This window comes from Sebastes fasciatus, chromosome 1 (genome assembly GCF_043250625.1).
Source record: "Sebastes fasciatus isolate fSebFas1 chromosome 1, fSebFas1.pri, whole genome shotgun sequence".
NCBI lineage: Eukaryota > Metazoa > Chordata > Actinopteri > Perciformes > Sebastidae > Sebastes > Sebastes fasciatus.
The window spans coordinates 21308416-21327751 of record NC_133795.1 but is presented as its reverse complement, the minus strand read 5'-3'; the positions used below and the strand labels follow the sequence as shown (position 1 = coordinate 21327751).

At 42.4% G+C, this 19336-nt stretch overlaps 1 protein-coding gene across 1 annotated transcript; it reads right to left on the bottom strand.

The window, feature by feature from the left end:
* Nucleotides 1-2135: 2135 nt before the first annotated feature.
* On the bottom strand, nucleotides 2136-14255 carry gdf5 (growth differentiation factor 5). Its single transcript, XM_074636738.1, has 2 exons — nucleotides 12812-14255; nucleotides 2136-5062 (listed from the first exon to the last, which is right to left on the bottom strand). The coding sequence occupies exons 1-2, from the start codon at nucleotides 13590-13592 to the stop codon at nucleotides 4083-4085; spliced, it is 1761 nt and encodes a 586-aa protein (XP_074492839.1). The 5' UTR covers nucleotides 13593-14255; the 3' UTR covers nucleotides 2136-4082.
* Nucleotides 14256-19336: the final 5081 nt, after the last annotated feature.

Below are 19336 nucleotides of genomic sequence, written 5' to 3'. Positions count from 1 at the left end.
TATATTATTTTGCCGATATTTGCATGTAGCTAAAATGTTTTGGACCCGATCACCCCCCGATCGGCTCTAAAGTCCATCCTGGCTGCACCGATTTCAAACTGTAGATACAGTATTAAACATGTTATGATATCCTGTTGTGTGTGGGGAACCCCGAGGACAGCCAATGACCCAGTCACATGGGAAAGAACGATAGCTAATTGAGAACCAAGCTGACTGAAGCAGAAGTACAACCACCACTGTCATGGCGGCCGCAGGTAATGCATGAGCTCATGCATTTCTTTTAGTCGGGACTCTTGTTGTTCATGAATGAAATCTCTGTGTGGTGTGCTTTTTGACCAAATCGTTGCTCACCCCACACTATAGGAACAAAGCTGTTAAATTTATCAGAACATGTCGTTATGTGTGGGGTCTCTCACATTTTGAAAATATGTTAAGATTTGACAAAATCTTTTAATGTAGGCCAGCCTCAAGTCTCACAGAGCAGTTGGCATGACTGTTCACTTTGTTATATAAAAGTACAACATATTACACATGAGAACTTGAAATGTACCAGTGACGGTGTATCTGTATGGCATATCTCATATCTATCGATCTAAATAAAGTATTTTTTTAAAAACATACTAAAAGAAGCAATTTGTTTATATGGACATTCATCCATGGGTTTAGCCTTGAATTTTTAAAATGGGTCTCAGGCTGAGAAAAAGATAACACTGTGAGTACTTCTTATCTCTAACTGGCATTTGTTGTACGCAGCTAAATTTAGGTCCGTCAAGTCTGAGTGAATGGGTTCCTTCCCACATCTGAGAAGAATGAGCTGATTGTTAACCAACACACAAATCACAGGAGCTATAAATCACTGCCTTCGAACAAACATATTTATCCTTTGATTCAAAGTCACGATAAGCAAAATATAAATCTGAAGTTTTACATCTCTAGAATTGATAATGAAAACTGCTGCAGCACTATGACTTTATGTAGTTTTATTATGTGTTAATGAGAAAAAAGGGGACTCCGCAGCTGCTATAGGACACATTACCTCCTGCTACAAGTGCTTTCTAGACTCAACTTGTGTCCCGTGGACAAATGCTCTGGGATTAAAATACAACCTGAACAACGCTGATATTCCCAACCTCCTGTCTTCAAAGTCTGTCTAAATACATCTATCCAGACACTTCCTCAAAGGGTCTGCAGTTTGTAATTTTTAATCCAAGATTCCTGGTTTGGAGCTAGCAGCTAAATTGTTGTTTAAGTCCAGTCCTGCTCAGCTTCTCCCCACCTTCGCCTTGTCAGTTCAGGTTTTGAGAGAGGGGGTAATACCACTGGCATGCCTCAGCTTTGATTAAAGGAAATGCTTACATCACTCTGTCTCCAAGAGAAACAAGCCATTCGCTCGGCGCAGATGGCTCCATCCAATGGTTGAGGAGCTTTACAAGGGGCAGGCAGACAGGTGCGCTCGCTGCTGACTGTATGAAACACAGACAGAGAAGTGTTGCTGCCTTTTTATGTGTGACATAGCAACAATAAAGTTGTCTGTACAGCTTTACAGATAGTCAGGTTATTTCCTAAAACCATGTGCTCTTACTAATAGCTTGACCTGCAAGTCAGGGTCCAAAACAGGCCGTGAGGTTGTCTGATAGATCAAGACTTTAGGAGCCTGATGGTGTGTTTAAAACAGACTGTGTCCTGAGAAAAATTACATTTACTTATATTACATTTGGTTTCTAAAATGTTTTTTTAAAAAGCCAAAGGGGCCTGACTAAAGAGTTGCAGTCTTCTACCTTGGAATGACGCTGTGCATAATTAATAATTGATAATGCAAGTTTGTTTTAACGGCACTAATTTCTTTAACATATTAACACAACTTACTCTCATGCTAAATGCAGTACCTCTGAGGGTTTTTGGACAACATTTGTGATTGTTTTGTGTTGCTAATTGATTTCCAATAATAAAAATATGCATATATTTGCATAAAGCAGCATATTTGTCCACTCCCATGTTGATAAGAGTATTAAGTACTTGACAAATCTCACTTTAAGGTACATTTTGTACAGATACAAAATGTGATTAATTTGCGATTAATCATGATTAACTATGGACAATCATGCATTTTAACCGTGATTAAATATTTTAATCGGTTGACAGCCAAGAATCATATGTACACATGTAGCTCTGCAAGAGAGATGCCTGTAATGCCTGAAGTGAGACACTCCTATTGAATTGAGGTTGAATAGAGCTTCATAGATGTCTACAACATCGTATCACATAACATCATTTTTAGGTTATAGTCCAAATACAGTTCAAACATTTATACGGTATTGCTGTTTAGGACAGTTGCCTAGTGCTAGTGAGCCTTTTAAGAAGACAAACATTGGTGTGCAGCAAGCATATTGTCCAAATGTCAGTTTTAGGCTAACTATATTTTTGTAAGTTAAGCTAAAGCATTTTGACACTATGCAACTTGTGTTTTAGTGGAATGTGGATAAATCAGAAAGCTATGCAATATTATGTTTGCAAGTGCCTTAGCTACCTACGGTGGCTTGCTAACACATAGTTAACATTAGCTTGCTAACAGCTAACTTCATAATCTTCATCATCATTTTAGTTATCAACTGTACCACACATAGGCTTCTAAAATAATGCGTTGACATGCTGAAATCTGATATTTTAGTTAGCGTTTCAGCCCTTGGTTGCATATTGTGGTACATTGCACTCTGTAAACAGGAAACCCGATTGAAGATTCAACCACTTCTTCTGACCAATGAAAGAGAAAATTGATCTACATGCCTACTAACAAGCTTGGCATGATCATGCATGAAGATCGAGACCAAAAACACTGTATTTTGCTGAAAATATTATTGTTTTGGGAGATCATTAACATATAAATGGACAGATGGCAAGTGTAATATGCTGCAGGAGTGGTTTGAGACATTTCTATAAACACTTTAGGGAGCATTCAAGCTGACCACCGTGCTCATGGAGGACGGACCACAAAGTTCAAGCTTACAGGGAATGGGTGTGTTTAATTCAGATCCTAGGTAATGATTACATTAACTTATATAGAAAACATGATAGCTATAAATCCACGTTCTTGGATGCAATTAATTAACAGACAGTAATTGAGAAAGAAATGTGTTTTTTAATACCTGTTCTCATAACTAATTTTCATCACCTAACTTCTTGACCTTCTTGTAACTTTCAACCAACCTTGCAGCAGTTAGTGAAGCCAACCACCAGAACAGTTTAAACCAAACCAAACACAGTCATTTGTGGGTTAAATTGAGATTCGGCATCTGGAAATTTTGTGAATTCCTTCTCTAGTTTAGTCTAAAGGGTCTGGGGGGCAGAGGTTCAGACTGATAGGAGTTTGGAACTCAGTCAGTTAGACATTTTTTATTGAAGAGTAGTTTATGCAACTTTCCCACATTTGGAGCAGGTCAGATTAGCACTTCATCACTGGCCTGTATTTATATATCAGAAATTCTTTACATGCTTCATACAAAAGTCTTGGATAAGACACACAAATTACTCTTCATTGTGCATCTGAATGGGCAAAGGCACAATGGCAGATAAGTGCTGAAAAAAGGGCATTTGGGAGTATAATTCACTAATGTTTCAATAGCATTTTCTGTTACACGAAAACTTTTTACACCAATCAGAACATAGATACAAATCTGAAGAGGGAAAACAAAAGCAGTAAAAATAAGTCGAATATGAGATCAGAACTTTAATCCAAAAGTGTCTCTGGTTGTTTTTGGCTTCTCTCGGATGCATCTTGCTCATCGCCATCAACATCACACACAAGTTTTAGTGAGTGGGTGTTAAAGAGCATCACTTCCATGAGTTTATCTTTCTCTGTTTAGTCTTTAACAGTGTGTAACAGTCTTTGGTATGCAGTCTGATAGTCCACTTGAGTGTGAAGACTAATGTCTGTTGCATAGCAGTGAGTTTGGTCACAATCCGCTGAAATAAGCGCTGTTTTGCTTCCCATATTAGGTATGATCAAACATATCTATCTTCCCTCAAAGTGAGAGGCAAGAACTCTCTTTCTTTCTCTTTCTTGTTCTTTGTCCCACCTTTCTTTGCTACCTGCAGCCACACGACTCCACCACCATGTCCTCGTACTGCTTGTAGACGACGTTATTGGCCGAGTCGATGTAGAGTATGCTGATTGGGCTGAGTCGCGTCGGGACGCAGCAGGTGGGCGGCGTCGACTCCGGGTCCATTGAGTTCATCAGCGTCTGTATGATGGCGTGGTTGGTTGGCTCCAGGTGCGAGCGGATGGGGAAGTCGCAGACGCCGTCGCAGTGAAAAGCCTCGTACTCCAGCGGCGCAATGATCCAGTCGTCCCAGCCCATCTCTTTGAAGTTCACATGGAGTCGTCTCCGGTGACATCGCGGCCTCGTCTGCATCTTCACCACTTGATGTTGGGGGAGGGTCTGTGGCGGCGGCTGCTGCTGCAGTGGTTTTTTAGCCGCCCTTGCAGCAGGAGCTCGGCGCATTCGCCGCTGGGTGAACAGGTATTCGTAGACAGTTTTGTTGTCATGGCCTGACCGCGCTTTGATCTCGTTGTAGAAAAGGTCGCGTTTCTTGCTTTTGCCAAACGCCAAGAGGAATGCCTTTTCCTTGTTGGTCCTGCCGGGTCGGGCGAACCCTAGAGTGCGCAGGTCCACGGGGCGACCGCCTCTGTGCTCCAGGGCCTCCAGTTCAAAGCACAGCTGCTGGGAGTGCTGGTTCTGCCGGTTTTTGAACCCCTTGAAGATTTTCCATATGTCAAACACTTCCCATTTGCTGCCGAATCCGCCTCCGCCGAGCAGATCCTCCATGGTCTTCGTCTGAAGCAGAACAGCCTGTTGTTTACCTGAAGCGCAGGTGTACAGCTTCAGGCACGGGGACGAGATTCCTCCACCCCCTCCGTCAGCGGCTGTGGATCCCATTGAGGTCCTGCGGGGGTCAGACAGGCGCTTCCTCAGGATGCGTAGTTCGGCCCCCAGGAGCCCGTCTCGTTCCAGAGAGCTGACATTGAAGTGATACCTCTGCCGTCTCAGCTGGGGCCCACGCTCATCTGTGAGGGAGGACAGAGAAAGACAAAGACACAGAAATATGATTTCCAACTAACGGAAAGGCAAATACACACACATTGAAGCGGACAAATTACTTACGCGCATGAAAAGTGCAGGTGCAAAGATGACTGGGATGAAAGAAGGGACAAACAGATGTAAATACACAAAAGCATGAATGTATAGCTGCACAGACATACGCACATGCATTAAAACATACAAACACTAATAGTCGACGGTCGATCAAATTAATCAGCAGCTTTTTACTTTTTAAGCAAAACTTTGCAAAACATTTGCTGGCTCCAGATCCTCAGACGTGAGGATTTCAAGCTTTTCATAGTCATACAGTACATGATAGTAAACTGAATATATTTTGGTTTTGGACTGTTGGACATTTGAAAACATCACCTTGGGCTGTGGTAAATGTGGTAGTTAGCTGCAGCCCTAATGCACACACATACCACAGGCAGAAAAACACAGTCAAGGGCAAGAATAACAACAATATTTACACATTTCCTTACAGCATGCTAATAATCTTCTTCTGCAGGTAGGCGCAAAAACATCAGGAGGAATGAACTGAATGGTGTGGTGTGTAATGTTTTCTTTTGTTGTCAGTGAGGGAAACCAGTGAACTTCCATGTCTAAATGGAATCCAGCAATGAAATCCACTAAAGTACACACACACACACACACTCACACACACACACACACACACACACACACACACACACACAAAGACAGCAGCAGCAGATCTCTCCACTCTGCTCACTTCTTCTCACGTCATTCCCCCTCCTTCCTATCCAGGACTTAAGCATGCATTGAAAAGTACATTAGAACCAGACAGGGAGACCACATTGGACTGTAAACAGGCCTGTTATTATGGACCTGCAGCTATTTAACTGCCGATAGACAGTTAACCAGCATCTGCTTTAGAGGAAACAAACCATCGACAAAACACACACACACGCATCCTGGCACTTCTCTGTGGAAGATCTGATTAAAGCTCAAACTGAGAGTCACGTACTTTTAAAACAGAAGGGATGAAAGTGTTGCAAGATGTAAGTTTAGATGAACTATCGGGTGTGGCCTTTATTATCACATCAGTCTGTGTTTTAAAGTCAAACTGAAGTGATTAAGTAATCAGTATGTGCACTCAGTTACCAGTTTATTATCAAATAAAACAGTCCTGCAATAAAGCCTACCTTCATGAAGATTAATAATTAACATTAATATTAACTCATTTGGCAGACGCTTTTCTCCAAAGTGATGTGCAAATGAGGTACAATCCAAGCAACAGTAGATCAAGCAGAAGCCTTGCCTCAGCACCTGCCACAAGTGCCACAAGAATTGCAGGTGCATGAAGTAACATATAAGTGCCTAGCATTTGATTTTTTTTCTTTTTGTATAAAAAAAGAGCGAGAGCAGAATCAAGAGATGGCGAGAGAAAGAGCATATTAGGTAAGTAAGTACTCTCGGAAGAGGTAGATCTTAAGGCCCTGACACACCAAGCCGACGATATTTTCGGACAGTTTGGGGCCGTAGATGAGCATCTGTCGGCCTAGTTTTTTTGGTGTGTCCCACAATGTTGGCTCTGGTCTGCCCGTGTTGGCGGCTTTTCGGCCAATTTAGCATGTTGAATCAACGGCGCAGCCTGTCGGTGAGAGAAATCCCTCTGATTGGCGTCCTCAGACGTGAGGAAAAAAAGCCAACGAGTAAAGTCAAGAGGAAAAACACAGGAGGCTCTTCTCATTTTTCATCTTCATCTCATCTGATCATTCCATTACATGAATATTTTCACAACAATATGGCCATCTGAAATTAAGCTAAGTGGGGAGTGGGAGTGGTGTGAAAATGGTCGGCAGACGCCGCTTAATTTCATGTACGTATCATAACAACGGCTTGTATATCCGCAGTATTCGGTCTTCCAGTTTCCCTTTTTGAAAGACAAATACAGACTACTGCGATCTGCTGGTGTTGAGAGTTATTTCATCTCTCTCAGGCGCAGAGCGTTTGTGGTAACTGGCTGTCTGCTGTAGTCTTTGCGGTGTGTTCGAGTGCAACTATTTGGCCAAGACAAAGGCGACGTGAGGCGACGCAACTGGTGACCTTCGTTGCCGCTAGTACTCTGATATCGGGTTGGTGTGTCTGGTTTTTTTTGAAGACAGAGACGCAGTCTGCAGACTGAATCGAGTTTGTAACTTGTTCCACCGCCACACAGGAGAAGAGATTGGATTGGAATTTCCTGCCTTGCAGTGATTGGACTGGACTTCATAGGACTTTTCCATTTGCAGATCGTAGTAAACGAGAAGGATCATAAACCTGAGTGAAGGACTTAAGGTAGGTGAGTACCAAGCTAGTGGCCACTCTATAGGACAGCCTTAGTAACTTGAACTTAATGCAAGAAGCAAAAAGGAGCCAGTGGAGAGTAATGAAAAGTGGAATGACATGAGCTGTATTTGGTTGCTTGAAGACCAGACCTGATGCTGCATTTTGAACAATTTACAGAGGTTTTACTGTGCATGCTGTCATCCTCTGCCGGAATAATGTTACAGTAGTCAAGGTGAGAGATGACCAGTGGCTGTACAAGGAGTTGAGCGGCATACTCAGATAGGCAGATAGGACCTGATCTTTGTAATGTTATATGGTGTGAAGGGACAGGACCAAGTAACAGATGACATGCTCAGTGAACTTTAGCTGGTCATCAATCACGATGCCCAGATTTTGAGCAGAATTGTTGTTAAGTTGTGAGCTATATTTTGTGCTGAACAGAAGGACGGGATGTTTAGTCTTCGAGAGATTGAGTTGAAGGTGGTGGTCCATCATCCATTTGAGACATCACTGAGGCAGGCTGAGATCCGTACTGAAACAGTTGGGTCGTCTAGACAGATAGAGCTGGGTGTCATCAGCATAGCAGTGGTAAGAAAAACCATGTGAGCTGATAATCACACCAAGGGATTATCAGCTTTACTTGGCATTACTTGAAGCCCGACTAGATGGATTTTCGTGTGACATTAGATCCCACGATTCTTGCGTGGTCTTGTGACATCGCTAGAATCCAGCTGCTGTGCAAGGTTAGGTGGCACCATCTCCCTTGAAGAAGAAGAGTGCTGGAGAGTCTTGCATGGGGGCAAAAAACAATCTGGCAATGAGTAAGTGAAACGGGGAGGCTTAAATACTGGCTTGATGACTGATGATTTGCAGCTGTAAGCTCAGGTGAGCTGAGGAGGGAGAGTGGCTGACTGGTGGGGTGAGGTGAGGGCGGAGTCATGGAAAAACACTGAGTGCAAGCATGAAGAGGAGCAGATTGTGACATTGTTCGATTGCTGCTAGCCCGCCCGATTAATACAGGTGTGTCCTTTGTGTTCAGCGAGTGGGAGAGAAAACAGTTTTTTGACGGTAGTGAAAATGTTGTTTTTGAAAGGCTAAACGCCAACAAATAATGGATTGAAGCAGAATATTGCATTAGACGAAAACATGTTGTGAATTTTGGAAATTATTAATTCTATCTTTTTTCTGTAACTGTTGACTTTTGGACTTAACAGCGCTCTAGAGTTATTGGAAATGTTTGGATCACACAGATACATTCTGAGTCGTGGCTCGCTCGGATATGCTTCGGACTCATGCGAAATTGGAGCAGCTTGGAGCTGGAAGGCGACACTCTAACTTTAAAAAAAAAAAAATTCAAGATCTGGGCACAAAAAGGATGGATTGCAGGTATTGTTTCACTGGAGACATTTTAGATACTACCTAATTATAATGTACAGTTTTTGCTGAAACTGCTGCTGTATTGCATTATACAGAGAGATGTTTCTGTTATTTAGCCTACCTTCATTGATAAGTTGGACAAAATAATTTAAAATTGTTTATTTTTCTTCCTATTCTTTACTTTTATTTTTTGTTTACTTCTTTTGTCCTTATTTTCTTTCTGCTTTCTGTCCTTCTTCCACTGATCTGAAAGTATGAAAACCATCTAAGGAACATGTGACAAAATAAAGGAGAGGTAGAAAGGCAAAGAAATAAATAAATAAAAGGGGAAGTGAGTTAATGTGAACAAGTGAGGGGGAAGTGATGTGTCAGGCCATCGGTTACACCTTTGCTCACCCCCTCAACATGCGCAGGAGGTCACCAGCGATTTGCTGAGGACACACTAAACAAATAAAGCCCAAATTAAAAGTACATTAAGTGCTTGAAATGTAAACCTTTAGCAGGGCTAGAAATATTAAACTATGGTCATTTAAACATTGTTTTAAACAGTTTTACACCGTAAAGATAACATTACACAGGGGGGCCACCCTACTTGTGGCTGCGACGAGTGTTTATTTACCCTCCTGAGGCCGTATATCACTGAAAGCAGCAGTGCTGCCAATGACTGACCAGATGGCTGGAAACACACAGCAACCAAAATACGACAGCACACACATATACAAGTATAAATATACACATCTACATGCATGTGCATGGGCCTCTGGAAACTTGGTTTCAAACCCAAAATTTCTCTAATATTAAATAGTCATGACTGAATGAGAAGCAATCACAGTTTAAGTTCAGGGGAAGAAATCCTCATGTATCATTAAAGAGTTCAACAGTCAAAAACTCTAAGCTAATCTTCATCAAGGTTTTAGGAAATATGCAGAGAGTTGCCGAGAGTTTCATGAGAAGATTGATACCACTTGTTTGTAAATGGTAAGTATGAAGCTATGGATAGCAGCTGCTTAGCTTAGATTGGGAACAGAGGGAAACAGCTAGCCTGGCTCTGTCCAAAGGCAACAACACCCAACTAACAGCACCTCTAAAGCTGACTAATTAACACATTATTTCTGTTTGTATTAATTTATGAAAAAAGGAGTGTAAAAATGTCAAGTTGTGATATGGGTTAGAAATAGTTCGGGATATAACCCCCAATAAAACAGCAACTTGACGTTTTCACTATGGGCTGTCACAGTTAACGCGATAACGCGTTAATGCAAGTTTGTTTTAACATCACTAATTTCTTTAAAGCATTAACGCAACTTGCGATTTTTAGGTTGCAGCGGGCTCAGTTTTAAAGCTAGAAGACACTGGCATCATGTGAAACTAGAAAACCTAAGGAATCCATTGGTACCAACAATGTCATACTAGCTTGTTGTGAAGGAGGCTAAATAACACTCCAAACTTGTGCTAAATTTTGTCGAGGAAAAACTGGCATGGCCATTTTCAAAGGGGTCCCCCTTGACCTCTGACCTCAAGATATGTGAATGAAGATGGGTTCTTTGGGTACCCATGAGTCTCCCCTTTACAGACATGCCCATTTTATGATAATCACATGCAGTTTAGAGCAAGTCATAGTCAAGTCAGCAAACTGACACACTGACAGCTGTTGTTGCCTGTTGGGCTTCAGTTTGCCATGTTATGATATGAACATATTTTTTTGTTTGTTTACTAAATGCAGTACCTGTGAGGGTTTCTGGACAATAATTGTCATTGATTTGTGTTGTTAATTGATTTCCAATAAAAATATATAACAGATTAAAAAATGTGCGATTAATTTGCGATGGACAATCAGGGGATTAATCACAAAGTAAATATTTTAAACGATTGACAGCCCTAGTTTTTATTAATTGATAAAAAAAAAAGGAGTGTAAAAGTGTTAAGTTGTGATATGGGTTAGAAATAGATAGGAACATAACTCACAATAAAACCACAAGTTGACGTTTTTACACTTTGGTTTTGCATGGATTTATCTAATCATATAGCATATTAATTAGTGAGCTTTACAAGTGTTATAGGTGGGTTTTGTTGCCTTTGACCAAAGCAAGGCTAGCGGTTTCCCCCTGTTTCCAGTCTTTATGCTAAGCTAAGCTAAACTAACCGGCAGCTGGCTCCAGCTACATACTTAGCATACAGATTGGTATCAATCTTTTCACATACTAGAGTGACTTTTAGATGTGTGATAGCTCGCTCAGCTCGCAGCAGCTTCATGCAGCTTTGAAGTCAGTCCCAGCACAGTTGTGAGCAACAGAGTCATCTCTTTTCCCATCATTCCCTCTGAATGTGTGTAAACGAGCGGCTGACCTTCCTGACTCCCCTCCAGATGCTCTTACCTCATGGACTCCCGAACACAGACATGTCTACATTTAGACAATTTACAGCCCGGTTTCCTGCGCCGCCCTCTTCTAGTAACCCCCAGACTGGTGTTAACCTCCAGTCCGCTCCCTCTGATCTGCCAGCCCTCTCCACGCTCCCAGCCCAGAAATCAGACATAAAGCCCTCCTCCTCATTCACAACCTTTGGGTCTTCTCGCTCAGCACTCTCCTCTCACCTCAGCTCTTACCCTGATCGTGCGCCAGCTCCTGTTGTGTCCTTTCTTTTGTCAACTTTTTTTTTCTGAGAAATAATTCAGTTAGTCATCATACATTTCTCTGCAGTGACACAGATAACATCAATGTTAAAAATGTTTCAAACCAAAGGAAGATAATCATTAGGCCACACTTGTATTTTACTTCTCTAATGCTGACAAAATTAGCCCTCGGACTATAACATGGGCTTTCCTTTAATGCTGAGGCAGTGGAGGTACGATTGACTGCAGCATCCGTCGTGTTAATGTTTATATATCACCAGGAAAGGCTTGATAGTTTATAATGAGTTCAGAGGTTTATTCCATGTGCGGTGCCCAGTGTTTCTATGTAAACAAAGACAATAAAGATATAAGATTGTGTCACATTTCATCAGTTCCTTGCACAGAAATAACATTTGTGTTAGGGTTCAGCTGAATTTGGAAATTTTAAATGTTTGTCCTATGTGGGGAATTAAACGTGAATTTAGAGCCATACATTGCTCAATAAAACCCAATCACCCCAAAAAAAAAAACGTTGTCTGTAAGTGACAAAACGCGTAATTCAAACACCCAAAACAGCATCATGAAAAACTGCTGTCAGAAACAAGAGGAGAATGGGTCGTCAGTGACAGAATTTGACCCGCATGGAGAGATGGTAAATGGTAAATGGACTTGCATTTATTTAGCGCTTTTCTAGTCTTCCGACCACTCAAAGCGCTTTACACTACATGTCAGTATTCACCCATTCACACAAACATTCATACACTGATGGCAGAGGCTGCTAAGGTGCCAATGGAACTTGATCTTCCAGAGGTTGTAGCGGGCTCAGTTTTAAAGCTAGAGTGAACATACGGGCATCATATAAACTAGAAAACCTAATGATTCCATTGGTACCAACCATGTCATACTGGCATGTCCCTAGTGGTCCCTTGACCTCTGACCTCAAGATATGTGCATGAAAATGGTACCCACGACTCTCCCCTTTACAGATATGTAAAGATAATGATAATCACATGAAGTTTTGGGAAAGTCATAGTCAAGTCAGCACACTGACACACTGACAGCTGTTGAATGGTAAATGCTTTGACTTGCATTTATATAGCCGACCACTCAAAGCGTTTAACACTACATGTCAGCATTCACCCATACATTCATGGCAAAGGCTGCTAAGGTGCCAACTTTGCCCATCAGGATCTAATCTAAATACTCATTCACACACCGATGGCACAGACTTCGGGGGGTTAAGTGACTTGCTCAAGGACACATCGACATGGGGATCGAACCACCGACCTTCCGATTGTTGTCCACCAATCGGAAGGTCGGTGGTTCGATCCCCGGCTGCTGCTCTACCCTCTGAGCCACAGCCGCCCTGAATAGAACTAGAAAGAGAGCGGCTGATGGAGAACTATAGAAAGAAAGAGAGCGGGGTCGTGTTTTTTACCTTGTCCTTTATCCACGAAGCTGGTGATGGTGTTGGCCAGACCGGCTTCATGCAGAGCGCTGCTGCTGTTCAGGTCCCCGTTGGAGAGAGACCAGTAAAGCGACAGCATGTAGTCGTGAGGAATAACCAGCGGCTGTTTATTATGATGCGCTTCTTCCCTGTCGCTCACTTTCTTCTGGGCCGCCTTGCTGCTGCTGCTGCTGAATCCCCGCTGCTGCGCCACCGGAGCTGCGCTCTGATGCTGCTGCTGCTGCTGCTGCTGCTGCTTTTGCGCACGGACGGTCCTTTGGAGAGGCCCGGTGCGCACTGGTACTGGTGCAGAAGCGGCTGCGCTCCTCGCTCTAGAAGCAACCTTGCCCAGTAGTTTTTTCCCCGGTGAGCCTCCACCTCCACCTCCAGCCGCAGTCCCAACAACTCCTTTCCCTGCTGCAGCATGTGCGCCAATGTGAGCATCCCAGGAGGAGCGCACTGCAGCCTCTCTGCGTCCCAAGCTCACCGGTCTGTCTCGTTGTTGCTGCTGCAGCTGTGCACTGTTCACTGCATTAAGTTTGCCTTTAGTAACAGTCGTCGCCTCGGCCTTGATTAACGGAGGTTCTGCAGCGCGGATCCGCGTAATCCTCGCCGGACTCACCGGTTGCCTGTCCGCTGCCTCTCCAAGCCGGTGGTGGTGCTGGTGGTGGTCGGTCGGTCTGCTCCGGCTGAGTGAACCGAGGACCGAGGGATGCAGGTAAATGAGAGTCCAGCAGCTCAGCAGAAGAGAGAGACGCTTCACAACTTTCATCCTTAAAGTCCTTTTGCCTTTTTTTGCCAGGCCGTCATTGTATTTTAAACCTGCAAGTCTGTTTCAGAATTAGTCCTGTTTGGTCCGAGTCTTTTTCATCCTCTGAGTTTACTCTGCCAGGAGGTGTGAAATGAATACAAAAAAGTGCTTCTCCTGTCTGCAATATGTGGCTATAGACATATGCAAGGTTGTAAAAGCAAAAGATGTGGACTATAACTGAGTTTTAAAAGTTGAAGAAACAAATCCTGTAAACCTTTATTCTCCCATCCGTCATCTGTAAGAACCATAGTGCCAAAGAGATCCTGTGTGTGATAGAAGTGCAGAAAATCCAAGAAAAAGGTTAAGAAAAAAAAGTGGACTTGCGTTAAAAACCCTCCACGGCTGCGATTCTGCTGGATATCTTGTAAGAAACTTCTTTAAATCCCACTTTTTTTTTTTCCGAGAGAGGCAAGAATGGCGTAATGCCGCTGCCTCCGTTTCTTTTTTTTCTCTCTCTCTCTTTCCCTTCAAAGTTTGAACCCCGTCCAGTGAAAATATTTCACTCACACACCAACCTGCAGGTGCTCGAGAAGAAAATCCTCCAACAAACCTGAGCGCAGGAATTGGAAACGGAATTCCAGAAAGTTGTTTTAATTACCCCGTGATGTCATGCTGTCCAAAGTCATTTAACAGCAATATTTCTTCTCAAATCTTCCTCCCCTCTTTCCACCAATGACTCACTCGAGCTGTAACACAAAATGGCACAACCCCCCCCCCCCCCCCAAACCAAAGTTAAAAAAGAGAAAAAGAAAAACTTTGCATTATGTCATTTGAAGTGAGCAGTTTTTCTAGGCTTCCACTTTGTCCAAACAAAAGGGTGAGAGGGGTGTCAGGTGATGTCAGGGTAGATATCTCTCTCTCTCTCTCTCTCTCTCTCTCACACACACACACACACACATACACACACACATACCAACTATAAGTATTCAGATCCTTTACTTAAAGGGACTGTTTGTAACTTTCAGAAATGCTTGTTAACAGCGACACCTGTGGCTGTTAAGTCAACGAAAGTCATCGCGGGCTCGCTCTTTGCTTGCTCTAAATAGACATGAACGAGCATCGCTCAAAACAGTGAGGTGACACACGTCAGCTAAAACCACAATATCACTCTATATTTCACCTGCTTGGCAGTAATGTTAGCTGACCAGACGAAGGTCTCTCCATGAATCAATGCTGATCCTAGTGTTGGCTTTTCCTGCTTCAGCAAAAGCAGGTCGGTGCCGGGGCTGAAGTAGGAAGAGAAACGTTATCGCCTCTCGACTGCACCCGCAGGGAGACACCGGCACCCGGTCGGAGGCAATAACGTTTCTCTCTGCGGAGCCCCGTCACTTCACAAGACACGGGAAACCTCTGTTGGTCTGGAGGAGCTGCAGCATTTATTTCTGCACAAACGTCCACTGTACATTCACTAGATATTCTCAGAGCTACTAACTCTGCAGTGTGGAGTGAGCGCGCATGCACGTGAGAGTGGAGCGAGCTGAGTGAAGGCAAGCAGAGGAGCAGAGACTCCAGCCACACGCGAGCGCGTATATGCGAGCGCGCATGGGACACCGACCCGGGTGATTTATACGTGTAAGAAGTTACAAACAGTCCCTTTAACTGGTAATGTTAAATAAATTCAACATTTCAGTCAATGTACTTCAATTTAAAAAATGACTACTTTGTTCAGGTTAGAGGAGCATTGTTGACATTGTTACAATGATAACCACTTATCCACTAAAGTCTGTTTTTTGTTGTTGAATTATACATTCACCTCGAACTCCGCCCTCTGAGGACTTTGTGTCTCTACGTCTCCTGACTGATAAAACAAGAGTCATACTTCCTACATCCTCAAGAGGGCGCTGTCTCTTGAACGTAAACAAATGTTGCTGAAACAACTGACGCGGTCGTTTTTCTTCGGAGGACAGTCTCCAGCTTTAGTTTTCATCAGCCTCAGAAAAGAAATTACAAAAAAAAAAAAATTTAAAAAGTAGGGCTGCAAAGTTAACGCGATAAAAACACGTTCACACAAAATCGTTTTAACGTCACTAATTTCTTTAACGCAATAGAGTGAAGATACTGTCATCATATGAAACTAAACCCAAGGAATCCATTGTTAACAAACAGGTCACACTCGCTTGTCGGGAAGGAGATTGGATAACTTTTGCTAAATTTTGGCGTGGAAAAACTGTCATGGCCATCACCTCTGACCTCCAGATATGTGAATGAAAATGGGTTTTACGGGTACCCACGAGTCTCCCCTTTACAGACATGCACACTTTATGATAATCACATGCAGTTTGGGGCAAGTCATAGTCAAGTCATCACACTGACACACTGACAGCGGTTGTTGTTTGTTGGGCTTGAGTTTGCCATGTTATGATTTGAGCATATTTTTTATGCTAAATGCAGTACCTGTGAGGGTTTCTGGACAATATTTGTCATTGTTTTGTGTTGTTAATTGATTTACAATAATAAATATATACATACATTTGCGTAAAGCAGCATATTTGCCCACTCCCATGTTGATAAGAGTATTCAATATTTGACAAATCTCGCTTTAAGGTACATTTTGAACAGATAAAAAATGTGTGATGAATTTTGATGAATCTTGATTAAATATTTTAATTGATTGACAGCCCTAAAATAAAGTCACCGCTTAGAACCAGAGAGAGTCGGCACTGTGAAAATCCACGATTATATTCTCCACTTTTTAATTTTCCTTCCTTTCGCTGGAGGACAGGGGGCTTGGTTTTGATTCTAAAACTCTTTGCCAGTTTAATTTATGATGCCACAAGGAGCGCCAGCTTAGTGTCATAAATTTAGTTTAGACCATGCTCTAGGAATAATTAGCAGCCAGAAAGCTTGGGTTCAAATTTGGAGATTTTGGCAGTCAAGGAGGGTCTCTGGTGGTTTGTAACAAGAGCTGGTGTTCTGGTGCCGTGTTTCTCTATACCTCTGTCTCTCTTAGCTTTCTTTCCCTTTCTCTCGATCTGTGTCTTTCACCGCTCAGCTCCGTATGAGGGCATGATGGATGAACAGAAGTGATTGGATAATATGAGGCTGTCATGGATCACACATAAAATCAACCTGATCCAGTCAATTCGACTAAGCAGCTAAAGGATGTGAGTAACGGTGACTGGCCAAGTCGCTGCAGCACAGACGAGGCTCAGTAACAGCTTTATGTTTGCTTTAATTGTAAAATACGCCTGAGCGTAATACATCTCTGCTGCATTAACAGAGTATACTGTTGTTTTTCTCTCAGCCCTTCAATTTGTAGTTATAATTTCAGCCCAGACTGTGCCAGACTGACTTTATATGCAGATAATTGTGGCTAAGACACATTAGGAACCACAAGTCAAAGCATCAACTCTCTTTGACTTTAATTTGAGTTTATAGCTACACAAGCAGCTGTGTGACGCGGTAATGCTCTTTACACGGCAGAAAACTTGGCTACAGAGATACCAAGTGTGCTTGTATAGGTGAAGAAAGTCGAAAAAAGGTTCAGTTATATGCTCCTTTTTGTGTAGTGCGAAAGATATAGTTATTTCCATCTCTCAAAGGGGAACAAAGCTGTTTTTGGCTATATTAGAGGAATCAACATTCAAGGTACAGATTCGATCCAATTTTAGATCCAGACTCATTTTAGAATCTGGCTTAATTTCTGCTAGATCACTTGTTAAATGTTCAGTTTGAGGTCGAGACGCCTCATTACTCACCTGAACGACCAACAATGATGATGATCGGACGATCAGATGAATTTGAAGCGGGTCAGCTATTTTGGTCCAATTTCCAACATGGCTGTTGTTGAAAGATCTGTTATATACTGACTTTACATGTATAGTAGAATTACACAAGTAATGTTAACATTGAGAATGCGGTTGCCTTCTTGTCCTCTTTAAATTCCTTCCAAACGCTACATTGTTGTTCAGGAGGTCATACTGTTCAAATAGGTACCTTTTAGTTAAAAAAAATGCAGTATACTGTTTTTAGGTTCCCAGATATTACCCCCTTATTAATGTCACATCTTGGAGTCATACAATATTCCCTGGTACTCAGGTACTCTTTTCTTTTCTTTTTTTGATACCCTTTTAAACAATATTCCCTGTTAGCCTTTCATTCAATATTACCTGGTGCTCTTTCATACAATACTCCTCAGTACCCTTTCATTCAATAGTCCCATGTACCGTTTTATACAATATTCCCTGGTACTCTTTTGTGTCGAAATGCCTTCTTGATTTGAAGGGGTGTTAGATCATTGTGGGCTGCACAGTGGTTAGCACTGTCCCCTCACAGCAAGAGGCTTGCAGGTTCGAACCCGGCTTGGGGCCCTTCTGTGTGGAGTTTGCATGTTCTCCCTGTGTTAGCCCGGGTTTTTTTCCGGGTTCTCCGGCTTCCTCCCACAGTCCAAAGACATGCAGGTTAGGTTAATTGTTGACTCTAAATTGCCCGTAGGTGTGAATGTGAGCGTGAATGGTTGTCTGTCTCTATGTGTCAGCCCTGCGATCGTCTGGCGACCTGTCCAGAGTGTACCCCGCCTTCGCCCAATGTCAGCTGGTATCGGCTCCAGCCCCTCTGCGACCCCTAACGGGATAAGCGGTTGCAGATGATGGATGGATGGTAAGACCATTGTTAAAACTATACTGTTAGCCTATATCTCAGCATTTAATTCATTTCTGTGAATAAAACAAAATTAAATTGTTATTTTTAAAGTTTGGATTATTATTTAAGATATAAACTTCAAAAAATCTCACAGGATAAGGACGTTGTGAAGACCTGAACACAAGTTATATTCACAGAAAAGTACGCAGTGGACTACGGTTTTGAATCACGCTGCATTGAAGAGGACTTGAAATTAGCGATTGAGACCATAAACTCCTGTTTACAATGTTTACTGAGGTAATAAATCAAGTGAGAAGTAGGGTCATTTTCTCATAGACTTCTATACAATCAGACTTCTTTTTGCAACCAGAGAAGTCGCCCCCTGCTGGATAAAAAGAATGCAAGATTAAGGCACTTACACATTGTAATATAATTGTAATTTAGGAATTTTAGTATTCACTTTGTCTGATTAGATAATCCTGAGTCTGCAATAAATAGTTAAAAGCCAGATTCTCAGCAGCCTGTCTTTGAATGTGCTCTGTACTGTGCTCTCCTGTCCGCCCCCGGGCTTTGCCATGCAACGACAATAATAACTCAGTGGGCAGACGGGTGTGTAGGCTGCACTGCTGATATTTAGACAGACAGGGGTGAGTGACACTGCTAAAACCGCACAGCGAGACAGCGTCTGCCGTGAGGTTAGACCAATAAAATAAAGAGTCAATTTGTTACCAGTAATCCTCCTTCCAAAACTTTGAGCCAGTGCTTGGAAACACGTCCTGTTGTCGCTGACACTCGGTGGAAATCTGCTGCTGTGTTTATAAAACATCACACCATAGGCGGAAAAAAAAGTTTGTTTAGATGGCAGGAAATATAGAATATTCATGGTTTGGCTGGACAGATGTGTCGGTGGGCCGATATTGGTCTTTTATTATATAATTGGAAATATTAGTCACATTGTCCACTAATGTAATGGTTCCACTATGATTAAAGTTACAAAATGAGTTGCGCTGAACGTGTGTGAATGTGCTTGATTCCATTTATATGTTGGTGACATTTGCTAAATCTTCCACTGGCAGTTTGGGCTCTTCGTTGGTTTATTTATGCTGTCCAGTTAAGAAGGTTAA